The sequence below is a fragment of the Lepidochelys kempii genome, chromosome 2 (genome assembly GCF_965140285.1).
Source record: "Lepidochelys kempii isolate rLepKem1 chromosome 2, rLepKem1.hap1, whole genome shotgun sequence".
NCBI lineage: Eukaryota > Metazoa > Chordata > Testudines > Cheloniidae > Lepidochelys > Lepidochelys kempii.
Window position 1 is genome coordinate 41972793 of NC_136381.1, and position 19198 is coordinate 41991990.

At 39.5% G+C, this 19198-nt stretch overlaps 1 protein-coding gene across 2 annotated transcripts in view; it reads right to left on the reverse strand.

The window, feature by feature from the left end:
* Positions 1 to 8048: 8048 nt before the first annotated feature.
* The window catches only part of SDC2 (syndecan 2), a 98497-nt gene continuing 87347 nt past the window's right edge, over positions 8049 to 19198 (reverse strand). For both annotated transcript variants that reach the window (XM_073330513.2, XM_073330514.2), the window contains exons 3-5: positions 13819 to 13952; positions 10750 to 10894; positions 8049 to 9255 (exon numbers count right to left, since the gene is read on the reverse strand). In XM_073330513.2, coding sequence (XP_073186614.1) covers positions 9092 to 9255; positions 10750 to 10894; positions 13819 to 13952 — 443 coding nt within the window. In that variant the 3' untranslated portion in view covers positions 8049 to 9091. The remainder of the gene's footprint in view (positions 9256 to 10749; positions 10895 to 13818; positions 13953 to 19198) is intronic.

A 19198-nucleotide genomic window follows, 5' to 3' on the forward strand; every position in this document is an offset into this window, starting at 1 on the left:
GACTGCGGGAACTGTGGGATAGCTACCCACAGTGCAACGCTCCGGAAGTCGACGCTTGCCTCGGTACTGTGGAAGCGCTCCGCCGAGTTAATGCACTTAGAGCATTTTCTGTGGGGACACACACACTCGAATATATAAAACCGATTTCTAAAAAACCGACTTCTATAAATTCGACTTAATTTCATAGTGTAGACATACCCTCAAACTGGGGGTTGGGAGGTTATTACATGGGGAGTCACGAGCTGCCAGCCTCCAGCCCAAACCCTACTTTGCCTCCAGCATTTATAATGGTGTTAAATATATAAAAAAGTGTTTTTAATCTATAAGGGGGGGGTCGCACTCAGAGGCTTGCTACGTGAAAAGGGTCACCACTACAAAAATGTGAGAACCCCTGCCATATATATTTTTCTATATTTTGCACTGTCCCTTGCTAAATATATTATGATACACTCTTTTTCTCCATTTGCAGTTATAAGACTTGATTGTCTCCTCTGCACATCTAGGGATCATAACTGTTAAAGAAGGGAAGGATGGTGTTATGGTTAAAGCACCAGAGTGGGATTCAGGAGACCCGCATTTAATTCTTGGCTCTGTCACAGACTTCTTGTATGACACGGGCAACTCTCCTAGGTCCCAGTTCTACAAATACTTACACCTGTGCTTAAGGCCTTGTCTACACTGCAACGTTTTGTCACCAAAAGGCAGGAGAGGAGACCCCTGGTAAGTGGTTTTGCTTTGTGAATTGCGGAGGTGGGTTGAGGGCACAGAAATGTACAAACCTGGCTACGTTTCTGTTTGCTGACATTTCCCTGTGCAGCTAAGTAGCATGGCAGAACAGGGTGTTGATGCACACTGAGATTTCACAGGAATCCTCCAGAGAGATCTCTAGGAAACTTTCCTTGAGGTACTCGACAATCCTTCAGAGGCATCCCCTACGCCCTGGTGGAGCATCTCTGTAGACAAGAAAGCACCTGAGACAGAGCAACGCAGAAGTTTTCCAGGAGATGCTGCAGTGCTCAGATGCAGAAAAGAGGGAACACAGGCAGTGTAGGGAAAATGGAAAGGCAGGACAAAAGAAAATGAGGCCTTCCTTAGGAATGCAACTAAGGGGATGATTAAAGTTATGGAGCAGCAAACTGAGATGCTGAAGTCCCTTATAATGCTCCAGACAGAGCAGATGTGTGCTTGCCCTCCCCTTCAGCACATTCAGAACTCTTTCCCATATCCTCCCAAAACTCTACCCATTCATTCCTTTCCACTTTCTGGGACTTCTCACTTTCCTGTTCATCCCACCGGACACCTTTTCAAATGATAGCTGGTCTTACTCACAGCTCTGAAAGTCAGCCCTTTGCTGGTGCCTCCACTCCTGCCCACCCAAGCATTTGTGTGTGTGTGGTGTAGTTTTTTATGCAACAAAAGCAAAGTTTTTTGAATGATAAGCAATCTGTTTCCTGTGAATTGTGATAGGCGGTGGCAGCAACAAACAAACAAGTAAGAGTAAGCAGGATAGGCTTGGACAGATTTCCCATTTGCTAGCTAGCCCTGCGTAGAAAGATAATCCCTATTTTTTAATAAATTATTTACCATTTGTTCCACAGTGTCTCCAAAAGTTCTCCTGGGTTCAATGTATTTCAATAGCATTAAAAGATGTTTCCCCGTTTTCCTCTTCAAAGGTCTCTATGTAAAGCATTTCCTACGGTTGGCAGATACTTATGTGTATATATAGACAGACCCATAAGTAACTGAGCTTTCCGATTTTATTTCCTTCTGTCAGTCTTTGCAGTTTCAATTCAGTCAGAAGAGAGAAATTTCTAAAGTCCCCAACAAATGCTGGCATTCAGCTACTACTGGAATTTAAAGAAAGCACTGGAGCTCTGCCCTCGCTTAAGGCCTTGTGCTTCCTTCCCTTCATGCAACACCATGGAGAACACACATCCTAACAGTGCACAAGATTGGTGCAAAGGGGGGCAGAAGGGGAGTATGAAAGAAAGCATAGTGGAACTAAGGCACCAGCAAGGTGATGATTTTATACACCATGAGTGGTGAACCCTAATAGAAGTGGAGGTTTACACAGATCTGGGATGGGGGTGCAGCTTAGAGAATGAGGATCTGGTAGAAGAACTAATTTTGAGCCCCTGCACCATGAGGGGAGAACTCTGACAGAAGGGAAGAAGGTTCACATAGATCCAAGAAAGGGTTGCAGACCTGAGTGTGAAGAACTGGATAAAAGACTGCTCTGCTGGAGTTTCATTTTCTTTGCCCAAAAGGCTAACACATATTACTAGCAAAGGGAGACTGAGTCACCAGAAGCAATTCCTTCACAGTTGGATTTTTAAAAAACCCCACAAAATATTAAGCTGCCTGACTTCGGGGCTGATCTGTTAGTTTCAGAAGGAAGCTTGCTCATTTTGTCCACTTTTCTTTCTTTCTAGAATGAACTCTCTTTCTTTAGTTTTGTAGTAATAGAAATCGTAAGGATGAAAGACAAAAAGCAAACTTTAAATTTTTCTTCGAGGGAGGGCTGAGAGTAGAAACAAGTGTGTGTCAAAAAGTTTTCACAGGGAACTTTGAACCAAGACTATTGCTGCACTTCCTGTGCTTCAAACATTTTAAAGTATCGTCATATTTTCCCAGGAGAATACTACAATCATGGAAAAGATAATACCATTTAGTGTACAAGTTGTTAAATCAACTTTGTTCACTTTTTTTTTTTAAGAGATAAAGACAAGTTTTAATACCACTGTTGTGACACAACAGACGAAACACAAAAAATAATCTGTTCCCATTTCTCCTAAATATCCTCCTAGAGCTCTTAAAAGCTGTTGTGTTTAGAGAGACACTTCCATTCCACCAAGGAATACTAAAAAGAATGCACCAAGGTTTGTTTATACCCTCAGACCGCAAGGGGACTCATGGAGTGGGAGGATAGGGAAAAATTCTGTTTCCGAGTTAACAGCAAGCTCAGTTTCCCACAACAAGAGAAGCCCCAAGCTGCTATTGGATTACAATTGCTGTCTGGTGGAAATTATTGTTCTATATACTTCCATGTTAGACGCACTTTATTTTTTGTTTAATCCAAAAATGTTCTTGGCACACAGCAAAGTAACAAAAGATCTATGAGAAAAAAAAATCACAGAACACCCACGTTAGAAATTTTAGAGCATTAAAATCACACCCTACAGTGAATTTAGGGTCTATTTACGTAAAACAAACAATTAGATGTATTGTAATATTTTTCCTGGATTTTTTTTTTTAGAACAAACATTCCTACTTCCTCTCATTCAGTGTTGGAAGTGAGTTGTCAGAACTAGGGGCCACGTCAATTTATTCAGCTTGACCTTTGGTCAAGAGAGGTTGTGGTCTTCAACCCTGGCCTACTTACAACAATTTCCAACCACAACATGCTGTCACTTTACTTCAAAATCTCCAAACTCCATAGGCTACTCTGTAAACAAGTATTATTTCAAAGGAATTAGTGTTTAAGCCAAACATGCCCAAGCTAATGCAAACTCTAGAAAGTAGGAGAACAACAAGATATGGAATACCTCATAACCATACCTAATGCCCCATAATCCCTCCCATGCGTATGATAAAAGGTACAAGAGATGCAAGTCCACAGCATGTTTGCTCTCAGAGATTGGGCCTGTTTCTGTGCAAATCCGGGAGAGCGAGTAGCTTAAAGAAGTTAAGGTTGGGATCTGCAGCAGACAACAACTCCTCTGGCCTTCTACATAGCAACTCCCTGGATTAATGATCCTCTAAGGTACGCAGCACTAACATCAGCCCACTCTCCTGCATAAATATTGTCTTCATTAAGTACCAGGGAAGGAAAGTTACTTCAGTTTGACAGCAACTCAAAATACTGAATGCTTTGTAACTTCCAGTGGAGAACATAGGCTGTCAGGACTTCGTCTCCCTTTGTCTTTCCTCCTACTTGCCCAAAATTCCAGTTTTGGGATCATTCTCACACCACCTTTAAAAGCTAAACTCTGTCGTACCAAATACAGAGGAGAGTTAGATGCCCATGTTTTCCATAAATCCTTTCTTCTGTATGCTTCGAAACCACCAGCTGAATCATTTCACTTCTCCGTCCTCCAATCCATATCAGGTAATCCTCCATACCCACCCACACCTTCTTTCCGACATGAAAAGGTGGGGGTTGGGGGGATGATTGCCATCTCAGTTGCACATATCTCCAGGATCGAGCTCAGCAGGTCTGGCTGCATGCTGGAAGAGGGAGTGGAGACTGTGGGAAGTTGAGAACAAGGCAAGGGGACATGTTTCTTCTCCAGCCCCACAGAGCGGATGCAGAAAAGATACTGTTTAGGCCTGCATTATTTCTTCAGCTGAGGAAATCTCACTGAGAATCTGTTCAAGTGGGGTGGCTGGGACAGGGTCTCCCTGCCCACACCCCTCACAACCCCTGGAATGGGCCTCATGGCCTTCGTCCCAAACCTGGTGATCCACAGGAATCAATAGGAAACCAGATACCTCAGTATCAGCTCTGGCCCCTTGGGGCCCTTTCCAGCTCTGGGCAATGCATCTCTATTGGAGCCATGGCTGGTCGTGGGACCTGCCCAGTTACAGGGGGAAAGGGCACTCATCCTGTCAGTTTGTTTTTACTGAAAAAATGCTCCGTGGGCCAGAGGAGAATTGGAGCAATACAATGCTACCATAAAACTAATTCTACAGTATCCAGCCATGGTTTGCCAGTAAATCTGTTTTCTATCAGTTGCCTATAATGCATGGGTGGGAATTAAAATTGTAGCAAAATTAATTTAATGGAAAGTTCATTTAAAAATAGAAGGGACAACCAAGTTGTAAAGCATGAATACATTCAAGTTTTGGAGTCCCCGTTTTACTTGTTGTTGAAACCAACAGAAAAAAGTTACTTGCATTTACAGGAAGTTTTAATAACTCAGTTTGGTCAAGCATAGGTAAGTGAAATAACTGATTACAAATTTAAGAAAAATAATTTTCCTGTTTCCTTAATTCCCCCTGGACACCTCTACATAATATGAGTAAGAGTTCCCTGTCACAGAACTGCTAGTTAGTATTTAGAGATGCTTGTTCTTTCCCCAACCCCTACTCCCCTGCTCTCTTAGGCCCAATCTACACTATAGTTAGGTCAATATAAGGCAGCTTACGCTGACCTAATTCTGCAGCATCTACACTAAAACACAGCTCCCACCAATGTAATTTGCCCAATACACTGACTTAACTCTGCCTCGGTGAGAGTTGTAGCCCTTAGGTCAATGTAGTTAAGTCGATGCAGTGTCAGTGTAGACAGTGCACTGCCTACATCAACTGTTGCTGCTTTTCAGAAGCCATCCCACAATGCCTCACACTGACAGTTAAATTGGTGCAAATGCTCCTGGTGAGGATTTAATTATTGTGGTTGCTGTACGTCAGCATAACTTAGGTTGACTTAATTTTGTAGTGTAGACTTGCCCTTCCATATATAATACTGTTCTAGCACAATCCTTCCAATACCAACAGGTTATATTTGACAGGAATATTTTTCTAAATTCTTCCTTTTCTTAGACAAAATGGTTTCTGCACTCCAAAGAATCAGAAGCTTTGTTTAAAAAATAAAAATTCTGTTTAAGCAGAACTCCCTATTGATTTCAATGGGAGTTCTGTTAAAAACTGATGGTAAGATATGACGTAAAGTAATGAATCAAATACCTACCAGTAGTTAAACGGTAAGTAATTTTTCTGAAACTAGAAGAACATTTTACATGTTCTTACTTATCCAATTACTTTTTTTTACTATGACACTCACCAAAAAGAGAAAAAACTTAAAAATATGGAATGGCAAAATGTATGGAGAAGCAGAGGTTCCAAGATATCAACAGTTAGAAGTATAACTAATATTCTTTCATAAAAAAAATGACATGAGATGGACACTTAAGTTAATGACATAGGACTTCATCTGCAAAACTATAAGGAAGCAAGGTCTTTATAGTCAAGACTGAGTCACAATAAAACTGCATTGAGACAAGCACTATAACTTATCAGTCACAAGGAAATGCTGTATCAGATTGCTAAGGAGTTTCACAGTTGCTACAAAAGCACTAGTGGGGGCCAGCCAAAAGGCCTTAGAAGAAGCCAACCTATATATAGAGATGCCACTGCTGGAGGAGGGGGGGGGGGGAAAACTGTTCCATAGCTTGACATCTGAGTCTAGCAGCTGCCAAGCAACATTCCTTAGGAGCCGGAGTGCTGGCTGCAGTGCTAGAACACATCCAGGAGGAGAACAAAGGACAGCAAACTGAAGACACTTGGAAATTTCGGTTTAAGAGAAGACTGAAATGGTGCACAGATGCCAATTTCCTTTTTAATACCATTGCTAGAAAACAGATGTTGTTGACAGAAGCCTGATCTCTAGATTTATGAATGAAAACTAAACTGTAATCAAGATGAGAGCTTTGTTAGAATTTCATTCTAATAGCACAGTGCGGCATTGGCAGTGGAAAGGAGGAAAGGTCAGATTGTGACTCAAGGCAATAAATAATGTTGTTATTTTCATTCCCACTGCAGATTGCTGTGTTAAACAAATGACATTTCAGGAGGGTTTGGGGCTCTGTTAAACTGCCCAAACAGTTACAAGTTTTCCAAATTCCGCTGCATATTATGGGCTGTGTTTGAAGGGGTGATGTCTAGGGGAAAGAAGAGAACTCAAATAGTCATTGCTGCTGGTTGTAAACAAATTGGAGATATGCATAATAGAGAACTTGTGTAGAACCATTTTAACAGAAATAATGAACATCTATGTTATATATGCTAAAATGCTGTATACAATATTTACAGTAGCTGGAAAGCAAAGGATCTGAAATTCAGAAGTGAAAGGTTGGTTACTCAAGCAGTTTAATAATGATCTGCTTAGGAAGAAAAAGTAGACAACCTGTCACGCATTTAATGTTTACCACTAAACTAAATAGCATTCACTGCACCTTTAAGAAAACTCAATCTACCGAAAGTAATACGGGCTTGGAGAAGACTGGATGCCAAACTATACAAAATGAAATATTAGTGTAGGCACGACAGACTTGATTTTGGCACTTTAACAAATATTTTATTTTACAGCAGTGGCACAGCCTTTGCCTGAAATTTCCTTTTCTTGGCACAGTTGTTTCAAGCAGTTATTTTATTGACTGAATTTCACTAAATATTGCACAATGAGGTATACCTGTTAAATACTGACCCTGGTTTTAATTGGTGAAGATCTATGGCTTCAGAAAATCTACCAGGAAGTGTAAGCAGTTAAAAAGCAACGATTATAGTGCAGAATAATTTTAATTTTTCCTAAATGACCACTGAACTTGGGGCAGCAGCAAATAGAAGTTATGAGATTCTTTTCTCTGGAGACCTCCGATATTGTATATACAAAGATATATACTTGTGAGTAGTTGTTCAGCTCAATCTTCTGCCCACCTAGTTTTGAAATTAAGAAATCAGAAAAGAAAAAATTAACAGACCTGAGGACTGAGCCTAACATAGGCAAGCATGCTGCTGTCATCTCCATATGTCTATCGGTTGCACAGCTATTTGAATCCTAACCAACAGAGCCCTTTCTCTTCTACTTGGAACATGTCTGTCTTCTCATATAAAGATATTCCACTTCTCAATTCTCCTTCTGGAGTCTGAGTTGAATCAAGCTGAGGTCCTCCAAAGGTGGAATAAAAGAATGAATAAAGAATAATATCCATAATAAATGAAACTCTACGTACTCCTTGGAGTTTTACAACCTGAAATTAACATTTGCAGAAAGTCTATGTCTGTGCCAATGCTGCCATTGAATATAATGCAAAGATTGAAATCCTCATAATTAAACAGGCAAATTCCAAGCATGTACATGAAGAAACATTGAGCGTTTTCCCTGCCACTTCTGAATCTCTGTTCAAAGCATGAGTTTCATCAATACCTTTTTTCTGGTCTTGGCTTCCAGATAACATCCTCCAAGATTTAATAGGCATAATTTGTGATATTAAACACAACCAAGTAGGAATAAGATGAAAAAAGTACAAAAGTATATAACTATGACATTTCAGTATTAGGCCACATGATTTATTCAGTAGTGTTTATGTTCCCAAATTACAGTTTATGTCTATCCATGTAAGACTACAAAAATTACCATTAGAACTGGCTGTGCTTATAAAATACCAACATTTTCTTTTACTGTTATATATTCATTAACACCAGTCTGCGACGAGTTACATAGAATCATAGGCACTTCAAAGGCTTTAAAAGACGTTTACAACTTAAATGTATTTTTAAGAACAAAAATTGATTTTTAAACCCCTACTTATAACTTCAGATTGCAAGAAATTAACAAATACAGTGGCCATAGATATCTGCAGCAACTTCTCAGAATACTGTTAGAGTCTTTGGGTTTGCTTAGGCTTGTCAGTAGCTTACTTCAAATCTTCCTTAAAGATTTGTTTAGTAAGGATATGACTATACAGTTTGTAGTAATAATCCAATTTTACACATTAATTTGCTGTTACAATTTCACTGAAGCTACAGTTACATTGAGAAACAATGCAAAGTGTAAAATTGATATTCGGACACAAATTTATACAAAGTGAAGATTAAAGTTTACATAGCTGAAAAATTACATATACACTAAAAGTTACTGTTATCTGAATTATCCGAAGACAAATTGCACCATGACAACTACAAAAAGGCATTTTTTGGAAACAGATAAATTAATGAAATAAAAACTAACTTGTAAGATCAATCTGAGTCATGCTGACAAAAATTAAACAACTTTCATTGAGCCATAGGATAAAACAATCATTTTCATTATTTTATATTTATGCATAAAGTTTTAAAAATGATTCAGTGAACATCAATGGTTTTATAAAATAATGCTTTACCACTGTTATTCACAGAACACGGCAAATGTTAAGTTTTCATTTTACATTTTTTTTTAAAGGAATACATGAAAAGTTTTAAATACAATGGGATTTTATCATAAAGGTGCCATAATGGCTCTTTAAAGAAAAAAAGATCTTCATTATTCTATGCAAAAGCTTTATTTAAAAGAGTTCAGTGATCTCATAAATAGAGACACTAAGTAGGAATTTTATGCATAAAACTCCTTAGTAGGTGCCTTTTGATAGGCAGCACTGGATGGTTTACGTTCACCAAGGTCGTAGCTGCCTTCATCCTTCTTCCTCATGCGATATACCAACAGCAAGATAAGGAAAATTGCGAAGAGAAAACCAATAACTCCACCAGCAATAACAGCTGCAATAAAATGAATAAACATTCACAATATGCCAAAATAAGACCCGTAGCTCCAAATTTGTTTTCCAATATAGCAAACAACTAGTAAATATTTTGTATCCTTTTAAAATTTAAAAAACTGGCTCCAATTAAGTCACAATCTTGATTGGCTTTTTTAGAAATCATTGTAAATAGATTTTTAAACAGAAAAACATTTCAGTAGTTTTGTTTAAAAGTCAAAGACACAATACGGCCCATAGTTCTAAAGGAATTAAAAAGTACAGCTCAAAGTAGTAATATTTTTAGTTAACAAAAAGTTAATAATGCTCCCAGAGCATAGCAACAACATGATCAAATGTAACTATAAAATCTTAGCTGCTTCTGAACTTACTTTTAACAAAGGGAAGTAACTTTTCTAACACTGAAATTACATATAATTTATTCTTGATTACTACTCTGTTTTACCAAGGAAGAAATTGATTCATGCCACATCTCCTTCAGTCTGTTACACCATGACCTAAGCCTAAAATACATTTCTTGATGATAAACACTGTATCCCTTTCATGTAGCCCAAAAATGAGGACATTTGTCATGTATTTGCCAGCGTGCACAAACTAACAATTCAAACTACACTTATCAAAATGAATATTTCCACTGGATATGCTATGTCAATGCTAGTTTTCTTTTATCCAAACCCCTTGAGCTTCAGGGAAATTCAGATCCAGAATTTTGTGGCATGAGCTCACATCCATGGCTCAAACACCATCCCCTTTTTGGTATATGCCACAAAAATAAATGCACTTCCAGAACAGTTTGGATGCCAAATTTCAACCGTTAGTAGGATTTCACAGTTATAAATTCCTGGAAATCAGTGCCGATTATAAGAAAAACAGTACAGCTATACTAGTGTGACACTATCTGGTGCTGCTCTGCTATAAGCTACACAAAATGAGGGGCCAGCTTGTCTCTCCCTGGTCCACACATGGAGATAACCCTCCATACACAGACATCCCTGCTTCTCAGTGGAAAGAGAGGTTGGAGCTTCCTCCAGGACATCATCTCCCCTGCCCCCCAAACAGCACTCAAGAAGGATAGCGCCTGCCAGGAGGAGGGACTGAAGGTCAGGCAGGTTGGACACAGATCTTTGCCCTACAAGTTATCATGGAAACCCAAGTTCAAATTGCAATTCTCCCTTCCTGGGTTGTGAAAGCTAAGAATCCCCAGGAGGAAGCACTGAACTTCTGGGGGATGGAATACCTTGCAAATAATCAGCAAAAGGGTAGGCTATAGATTAAATAACTCTGGGTGAAGCCCATCTAATTCTTCACAAAGGAATACTGGCTGCTCTGCAGAAACATATAATCCTCAGGGACCCCACAGCAATGTGGAGGGTAATACCTTGGGCACAATATGAATTTTGATGTTTATATTATTCTGCAGGTAGCATCTTTGTATTTTCTACATTTTTTTCATATTACCTTGTGATAAAAGAGGCCCTAACTAGCTGCTCCTTACCTGCAAGTACTTCTGTTCTCTGAAAGAGGTTTTCTGAGTGCTTCTCAGTAAATACGTCAGTGTCATCACCTGGGTCGTTCTTATTTTTGTTAGCGTTAGAGTTAGTCTTGTGAATTTTCTCTTTGTCATCAATTTCTTCAGGTGACTATAGTACATTTAAAAAAGCAATGATCACATTTCAAAAATGTACATTTCTGCACTTTAAATGGTACTTCTTTAGCCTACATAGTCAGAAAATCGTATCTAAACATGCACATTCCAACACAAAAACGAAGTAGAGAAGCAGTAGTAAATTTATATAAAACTGATACAGTCTTTGTTGAAACATGAAACCTATACCTATAAGATCTGTGCAATTATATTTTCCACATCTGTAAAAGTGCATTGAGTTAAGTCACAAGATGAAAAGTCCTAAATGCCCACAGAATTACTAAACATAAAAAAACTAAAGTCAATGAAAACGCTACATCTGTTCAGTGGTCACATCACGGTGAGATCAGCATTCAGCATCTATATTGCTTTGATTCTCAGACATCATTCTCCTGGACAGGTTATCCCTGATGAAACCGATCAGCAACAAAAATGCAGTTTCACTGAAAAGCCAGTTAGGAGGGACAGCTAACCGCAGGGAAGGTAGAGTAAAAATACAGCAGGATTTACAGACAGTACAGAATTTGGCAGAAATCAATACAGTGTGATTTAATAAAGATAGATGAATGTGCTTTACATGGGGAGAGAGAATATTATCCACATGTATGAAACAAGAGACTGAAAGTTAGCAAACATAAAATGGATTATATGCTGATAAACAAAGTAATCATGGGTGTGTAAATACTAGCCCCCCCCAGCATTATAATAGTGATAATATTGTAATAAAATGTATCAAAGATATTATATGCAAGACCAAAGAATTATTAGTCGTCTTTGTAGAACACCTGTGAGGTTACATCTGACATACTACAGGCAGTTTGAGGTTCCACCTTGAAGTTTGAATTTAAAAGAGGCAACTAGTGACGAAAGGTGTAGAAAACATGAATTATGATGAGAGAACAGAGTCTGTACAGTCTAGAGAAAAGTCTGAGTCTTTATGATAATCCCTCACGTATTACATAGGCTAGCAAGAAGGAAGTAGTAGTCAAAGCACATTTTTACAAAAGCAGGAAAGGTCTAAAATGAGGCAAGAGGACAGAATAATTAGTAATCACTATCATAGTGAGGTCAATGAAACTTCATTAAGACGACCATGGAGTCAACATTACTGGAGACTGACTCAACAAACAAGATTATTATATATTTATTACTTGTATTACCATAGCACCTAAGAGGCCTAGTCATGGACCACTGAGCTAATGTGATTCTGCAGAAAGCTATGAGTAATATTCTGCAAGGATACAGAAAGACAGACTAGATCATTCAAGAGGACCTTGTTTTCAGAGCATTCAAATAATACCAAGCCTCAACTCCTGATAATTAGTGGTACTGTGAGACACCCCTTTTTCACTGAGTGATAAGGGAGCAAATTTTAATCTTTCCCTCAGATTTAGAAGTCTGTCAGCTAGTTTGTCTTTGGAATGGATCTATAACCTGAAACAGCAGCATATAAAGATCAGTCTTCTCTATTCCACACTTAAAGAATACACCAAGAAAGAAAGATCTAGCTTTTGGTCCTCTTCTCTGAGCCCCTTCACAGAGCTATCTTTCCCTTCCTTGCTTTTCTCTGTATCACGCAGTCTCCATGTAAATACTTTAATAGTAAGTGCAATTATCTCTTTCCAAGAGTATTTTCCACATTGCTTTCAGTATTTTTTAAATTTTATTGTCCATACACAAAACACCCAAGCACAGAAATAAGCTATTAAAACATTAGCAAAATCTTTTCAAAGTACAGAAACTAATTGAACTGGTTATTTTATCGTTTTCCTAACAGCTGTATATGTGATTAGCTCTTCTTTTTTGAAGGAAACATTCATACTCAAAGCTTCTGCCCCATGGTTTAATAAGCACTGGATTCAGCATGCCCAAGCATACCTATTAACAATGGTTTTAATAATCTTATTTTTGCATGACCTTCTTTATATTTTATTTTACTTTTTTCCTCCCTCTATACAAAGAATAATAGATAGTGTCCTTATGTAAGCTGACAGGCTGACAGCCCTCACAACCAAAGGGAAAGATGCTCAAAAGTGTCTAGACATACCTTGAAAAGGGTCTGATATGCAGAGCACGTGCCCTCTGTAAATCAGATCCTCTTCAACATGTCAAGTTAGGCACCCAAATCACGAGCCAGTTTGGAAAATATTGAGACTCTCCAGCCACAGAAGATGTATAGGATGGGCAGCAACAGCACAAACTTCCCCATAGTACTAGGCCAACAAGTCTCGGATCTAAAAGACCATCTCTAAGCATGAAGGAGCAGTTCTTGTCACAAGCATTCAATCCTGGCATCTCTGGTACTTCTTTCAGCATGTGTCTCACTTACAATAGTGGTTCTGTGATGTGAATACCTGTCAACTATTGTTTTACCCATTGTCATCTACATTGTTTTCTACCTGTGTGCCAATGGAACTGGTGAATGACATAGTAAGCACTGCAAAATACCATGTTAGAATTTTAAGGATGGCATTTTCCTCAAGAGAAACCTGGAGAAAAGCACAAAAGGTACCACAAAAACGAACAAAATTATCCTTTTTATGGGCGAGTGAGGGGAGGCAGCTTAATACATGGCTTATTTAGCAACCCTTTCGGAGACATAATAAGGTTAAGACTATATTTCATGTTCACATATACCTGTGTGTTCATGAGAAGATGTGCTGTCCTGGTTTTGATACTCTTCTTGGAAGTGAAATCCAGAGTTGGTACACTGGCTTTATACTGGGAATTAGAAGCTCTATGGCCAGCTCTACATTTGATTTAACAGAGTGTAGTAATATTAGGTAAGGTTTTTATGATTATTATAGGCATAACCATTCACCAAGTATGTTTTCAAATAACCTTTTAACAGAATTATGTTTGATTAAAACCATGTAAAAAGTATTACTCTGCTGCAGTAAAAAGAAATTGCCCACAAACCTTGGTTTGTGCAGGAATCTTGGTCTGTGTTTTCAGTGTAGTTGTCTCAGCTTTAGGCGCATCACTAGTTGATGGTATCTTTGGAAGTGTTCTAGACGTTGCTATCACGGTGTTACCTTCATCTTCTTCAGCTCCTAAAACAAAACAATGAGGTTCAGGAAATCTCTGCATGAAAATCATCCGTATGCATTACATTTTGACTGTAGTAGAGTTCCGATCAATAAAAATAAGTGATGTTCTGCCCACGATTATTCATAAAAACCTTGCTTTGCCACAAAACATTTGAGATAAACGGCTACAATCCACTGTAGTTACCAAAATGTTTCTGCCATTCTCTATGTCAGTTACCAGGCTTTTAGAGTTTAAAACCCTCTGAATATTTTTTTTAAAAGAAAAGAAGAGCTTTCAGAATACAGATATAGAATATAAGATGTAAAGGTCTGAATGAGAAGAAAGGTCATCCCAGAATGACTTCTTGGCAGATAGATGAACTGACTGACAACCTGAAAGTCAGACGGAAGTTTGGATCCCATGACCAAGAACTATCTGGTTTCAGCATTGTAAGGAACGGGTTCATACCACACAGTAATTAAGTACAAGGGTATTGGATTCAAGAAAAACAAAAGTGAAGGAATTAAAAAAAAATAAATTCTAACTTGCAATGTAGTATATTAAAATCCACCACTCTGAAAGAACGTTAAGGGAATTCTAAAACGACACCTTAATTAAGGCATAGACAATTCCTCTGAAAAAGACTGCATGAAATATGTTGTCAATATGGGGCTTCATGAAGGACTGGTCAAATATTTGAAAACAATACCCTGTAAAGAAAAAGAAGAGGGGAAAAGCATCCAATAAGAAAAGGTATCCACGCTTACCTAAAAATTTCCCTGCTTAAAATAATACGGTCCATAGATACACTACAATAAGTACTTCAGCCCTCTTGCATCTTAAGGGCAGAATCAGGCCTGTAATACACGGGCAGCAGGGGATTGTCCCACCCCCGGAATGTCCCTCCAGTTAAGAAAACTTCCGTAGCTAAATTAATTCCAATTCTACTTACTTAAATTACAGAATGTGATAAATACACTTTGAGAAATACATTCCTACTAAATTCCACCTGACAACAAACCCAAATCCTCGAATATCAATTTTCATCTCTATTCTGGATGATCCATTTGTCTCCAGCGTAGGCTGGATTTTTGGACCTTATTACTGAAAAAGAAAGGAATTTTTCAGGTAAGCATTGATGTATTTTCATAATCTTCTTTGTGCTAAGGTCCGCGGATCTGTTATGATAGTATTTTCGTAGCTGAGTGCCTCCAGGGTGGGAAGTAGGATCATCCTTTAAATATGGACACCCAAAACAAGGTAGATTATATAAAAATATCATCTTCTTCTCTCCCTAGTACTATGGCCTGGAGAAGACTTCTGCCAAGAGAAAGGGACGTTGACTAAGATTGGATGGTCAATATGCATAATTTGGTTACCTAGTTGCTGTCTAGCAGATCTCAATACAGGAAACATGATTCTTTTGCTTTGAGACTGTCAGTGCTCCTAAGGAGTGAACTTTCATGCTTAACTGGAGGACTATTTCCTGATTTTACTTATGGAATTAATGTTAGGATACCTGTGAGGACTACTTGTCTGAATTAACAGTACAATACTGGGCCTCATTAGAGAAAGCTCCCAAATTCAACTACCCCTCCCCCCATCTGATTGGAAATAGCAGCCATCAGGCGGCCTACTCTAATGGATAGGAAGTATGACAACACTGTCTGCCTGGGTTTCATCTGGGTAGTGCACTAAAGGAACAGAATGAAGTTATTCTCTGTGACCTGACAGGGATGGAATAAGGTTGATGCCCTAAGGAATCCAACAGTGGTCCGGATGTGCTTCCCATTCTAGGAGGGATGTATCAATCACCAGAGTCTTGGTGGGGAGAATTAAGGGAATAGTACTCCCCCTTTCCAGTTCAGTGAGGAAAGGGCTTTGGGAGGAATTTGCATAGATACGGCATACGAGATGATGTCCGCTTGGTAGTTCACCAACTTCAGCAAGTTTTACATACAACGTAGATGTAGTCTGGCATGCTGCATGATGAACGTACAGGAAGCCACACATTCAAAGAGACCTGAGCAAATTCTCACCAACGTGCATAGTTGATTTGGCAGCTGGCAGATGAGAGCGGTCATGCGTTTAAATCTGTCTTGTGACAGGTAAGCTCTGGCTGTCGTGGAGTCTGTCACTGCCCCTATAAACTCTAATCTATGTGTAGGGTTGTGACCATGGTGCCTGGATGAGCCATGCTGAAGATGCCAACTCAGGGCAGACTGCAAGAAATAGGACAGACGATATCCAAGACTGGTGATTTATTCTATAATTAGATTTACCAAGCCAATAACAAAGCAGCTTCTGTAATACCACACTGGTTAACCAGAAGCCAATTACAGTCCCCTTTAGCCAATCCAGCCTTTGGCACCTATCTAAACATCCAAGTATAATACAGTGACGGGTTAGTAAAAACCTTATTTGCCATACTTAAATTTCTACCAATCCCAAAGGACCAGATACATTGCGCACCAGGTCAATGAATATTTCAGAGCTCACCCAAATACATACTTTCTGCCAATCCTTATTAACTAAACCTAAGATTTATTAATAAAAGAAAAGCGAGTTATATATGGTTAAGAGATCAATATACATACAAATACAAAAGTCCTTAGGTCAGTTTCATAGCAGAGATGGTGAGGTTGCTGATTTGTAAGAGTCTTTCTGGAATCAATTCTGAAGGTTAGAATCTAATAGGCAGTCCAGGTATACAGTTTGTTAAAGTTCTTCCATGAGAATTCCAGGGTGATCCAGGGTTCACCTGGAGGCCTCAGTTTTTAGGGTTTAGACCTTCCCTGTTAAAGTTTAAGATGACCTGAGATGAAAAGGATCATGCCCAAAGCTTCCTTTATAGTTGAAGCAAGCTGGGTGCTCACAGGTAACTCTACCATGTGGGCTTTGATGAAAGTGAACTGACAGTTTGATCTCTATTCAATGGGTTCTTTCTCAAACAATACAGTTAACAATAGCCATTCAAACTATTAAGACAGTTCACAAGTAGTTTACTATGGGGAATTACAAGCTTCCAGGAGAGATTAGGACAATAATATTCTGACACCACAAGTTCCATATAAATAATAATATCCCCTTTTGATCTCCAAGTCAATAGAATACAGTAATGAAGCATTACAAGATAGGAACAGGATTTAGCATCTATAGGCTAATTAGATCACATTATTAGATTTCTAATAGGATGCAGGTAAAAAGACATATTTAGCACTTACTTTTCGATTCTCGAACAATACAGGCAAACATGTTAAAGATTCTAGTCTACTCAACATGGCTTTGATGACTATCTACAAGAAATGGCCCTGATAAACCACTGCAATATCATTTTGATATGTTCTTAAGGGTTTCTTTACAGGTCAGCCAGCTTGCTGACTGTTTAACCTTCACTGGCCCAGCGTTCCAGGGGTAAAAAGATTTCTCTGTGTAGATCTTCAGCCCTAACTTGAAGAGTCTGAGAATTTGATGACCCGAACCTCCACTTGCTAAGGTGACTTTACTCAAATCAGCCAATTGTGGAGGTATTGGTACACTATTAGCTCTTGTTTTTGGAGATGAGCTACCACCATTACTAGGCATTTGATGAAAACTCCTGATGTAGCTGATACTCCAAAGGGTAGTACCTTGTGTGGGATAATGTGCTTGTCCCACCAGTAACCTCAGGGACTTCCTGTGAGCAGCATGGACAGAGACATGGAAGTAAGTATCTTGCAGGTTGAGAGTTGCAAACCAGTCCTGTGTGTTAACGATGGAATTATGGAGGCAAAGGTTACCACTTTGAACCTGAAGCAACAAAAAAAGGCATGAAGTCTCCACAAGTCCAGGATAGGGCACCATCCCCCTTTTTCTTTGGGATTAGGAAATAGTTGAAATAGAAACTGTACGGGAATCCCTCCCATACTGTAGTGAAACTTCTTCTACTGCCCTTAAAGTGAGAAGGGATTCCACCTCTTGAAGCAAAGTCTCTTGTGAGGGGGGAACCCCTGAATAGAGACAGGGAAGCAGGAGGGGAGGGTATGAAACTAAAGAGTTTCCCACAGAGACTGTAGAACTCAGCAGTCTGATATTATGAAATTCCACACTTCCTGAAAGAAACAGAGGTGGTGCTCAAATGGGGGGGAAGGAGAATTGAAGGTTCTGTAGACTGGTAGTGCACAACCCTCAACCAGCCTGACAAAAGGGGTGCTTGGAAGTGGTCACAGCATGAGAGATCACTGATGGAGAGGCCTGAAGTCTTCTCCTTTGAACGCATTGACATCTCTTCGGAGGCTCGGTGGACCTCTAGAGGTAGAAAGTACTGGGGGGATGGTCTCTGCCTGGAACATGAAGGTCTTCCGTGCTTCCTTCTAGGAGCTGCTATAAATACTCCGTGTGAATGCAGAATAGCCTGGGAGTCCTTCAGTGAGTGAAGAGAGTCAAACATCTTTCAGTTAAAAAAAGTTCAGAGCCCTCAAAGGGGAAGTCTTCAATCGGATACCTGATGCCAGGATGTTCTCCTCAGGACAATGAAGGTTGCCATGAACCACAGTGCATCTGAGGAGGCCTGCAGACACATTTTAGCTATCTACTGCCCCTCAGAAATCAGGGACTTGAACTCCTCAGGCTCTAGAGGCAGCCTGTCGGCAAACTCAGCTTTTCTGCCAGTTGAGATACTCATACTTTGCAAAGAGCGCTTGGTAGCTAGCAATTCTTAATCTGAAACTGGCGGATGGACCACTCCTGCTGCCAGGGCTTTTCAGCTCTTTATCTTTTGGTGTCAACTTTGTTTCCTTCTTGAGCTGCTTCAAGGGAACTTGGCATGGTGTGGGTTTTAGAACTGGTCGGAAAATGCTGGAGTTATTGTAGTGAAATGTGTTGCCAAATCTATTACAGATGCAATGAAAATTTTGCCAAAATACAAGCAGATTATCCACTGGAAACCTGCTAGCATTTCAGGGTCTGCTGCTCCAGCAGGAAGCCTGCTAGCCCTCTGGACCCCAATCTGCAACCAGGGCTCTATGGGAGCAGGAAGCCTGAGGTCTGTCCATTCTCATCTTGTTCACCACCTTTAATGTTAGGGGCACTGGGAGAAATGTATACAAAAGTCCTTTCATCCAAGTTAAGAGGAAGGCATCTTCTCGCGTGTGAAGGCCCTTTCACCCCTTGAACAAAACTTCTTGTTGGTGATGGTGGTGAAGAGGTTCACCTCTGGAAACCTCAAGGTCACAAATATATGGCTGAAAGTCCTAGAATCCACCTCCCACTCATAATCCTTGGACAGTCA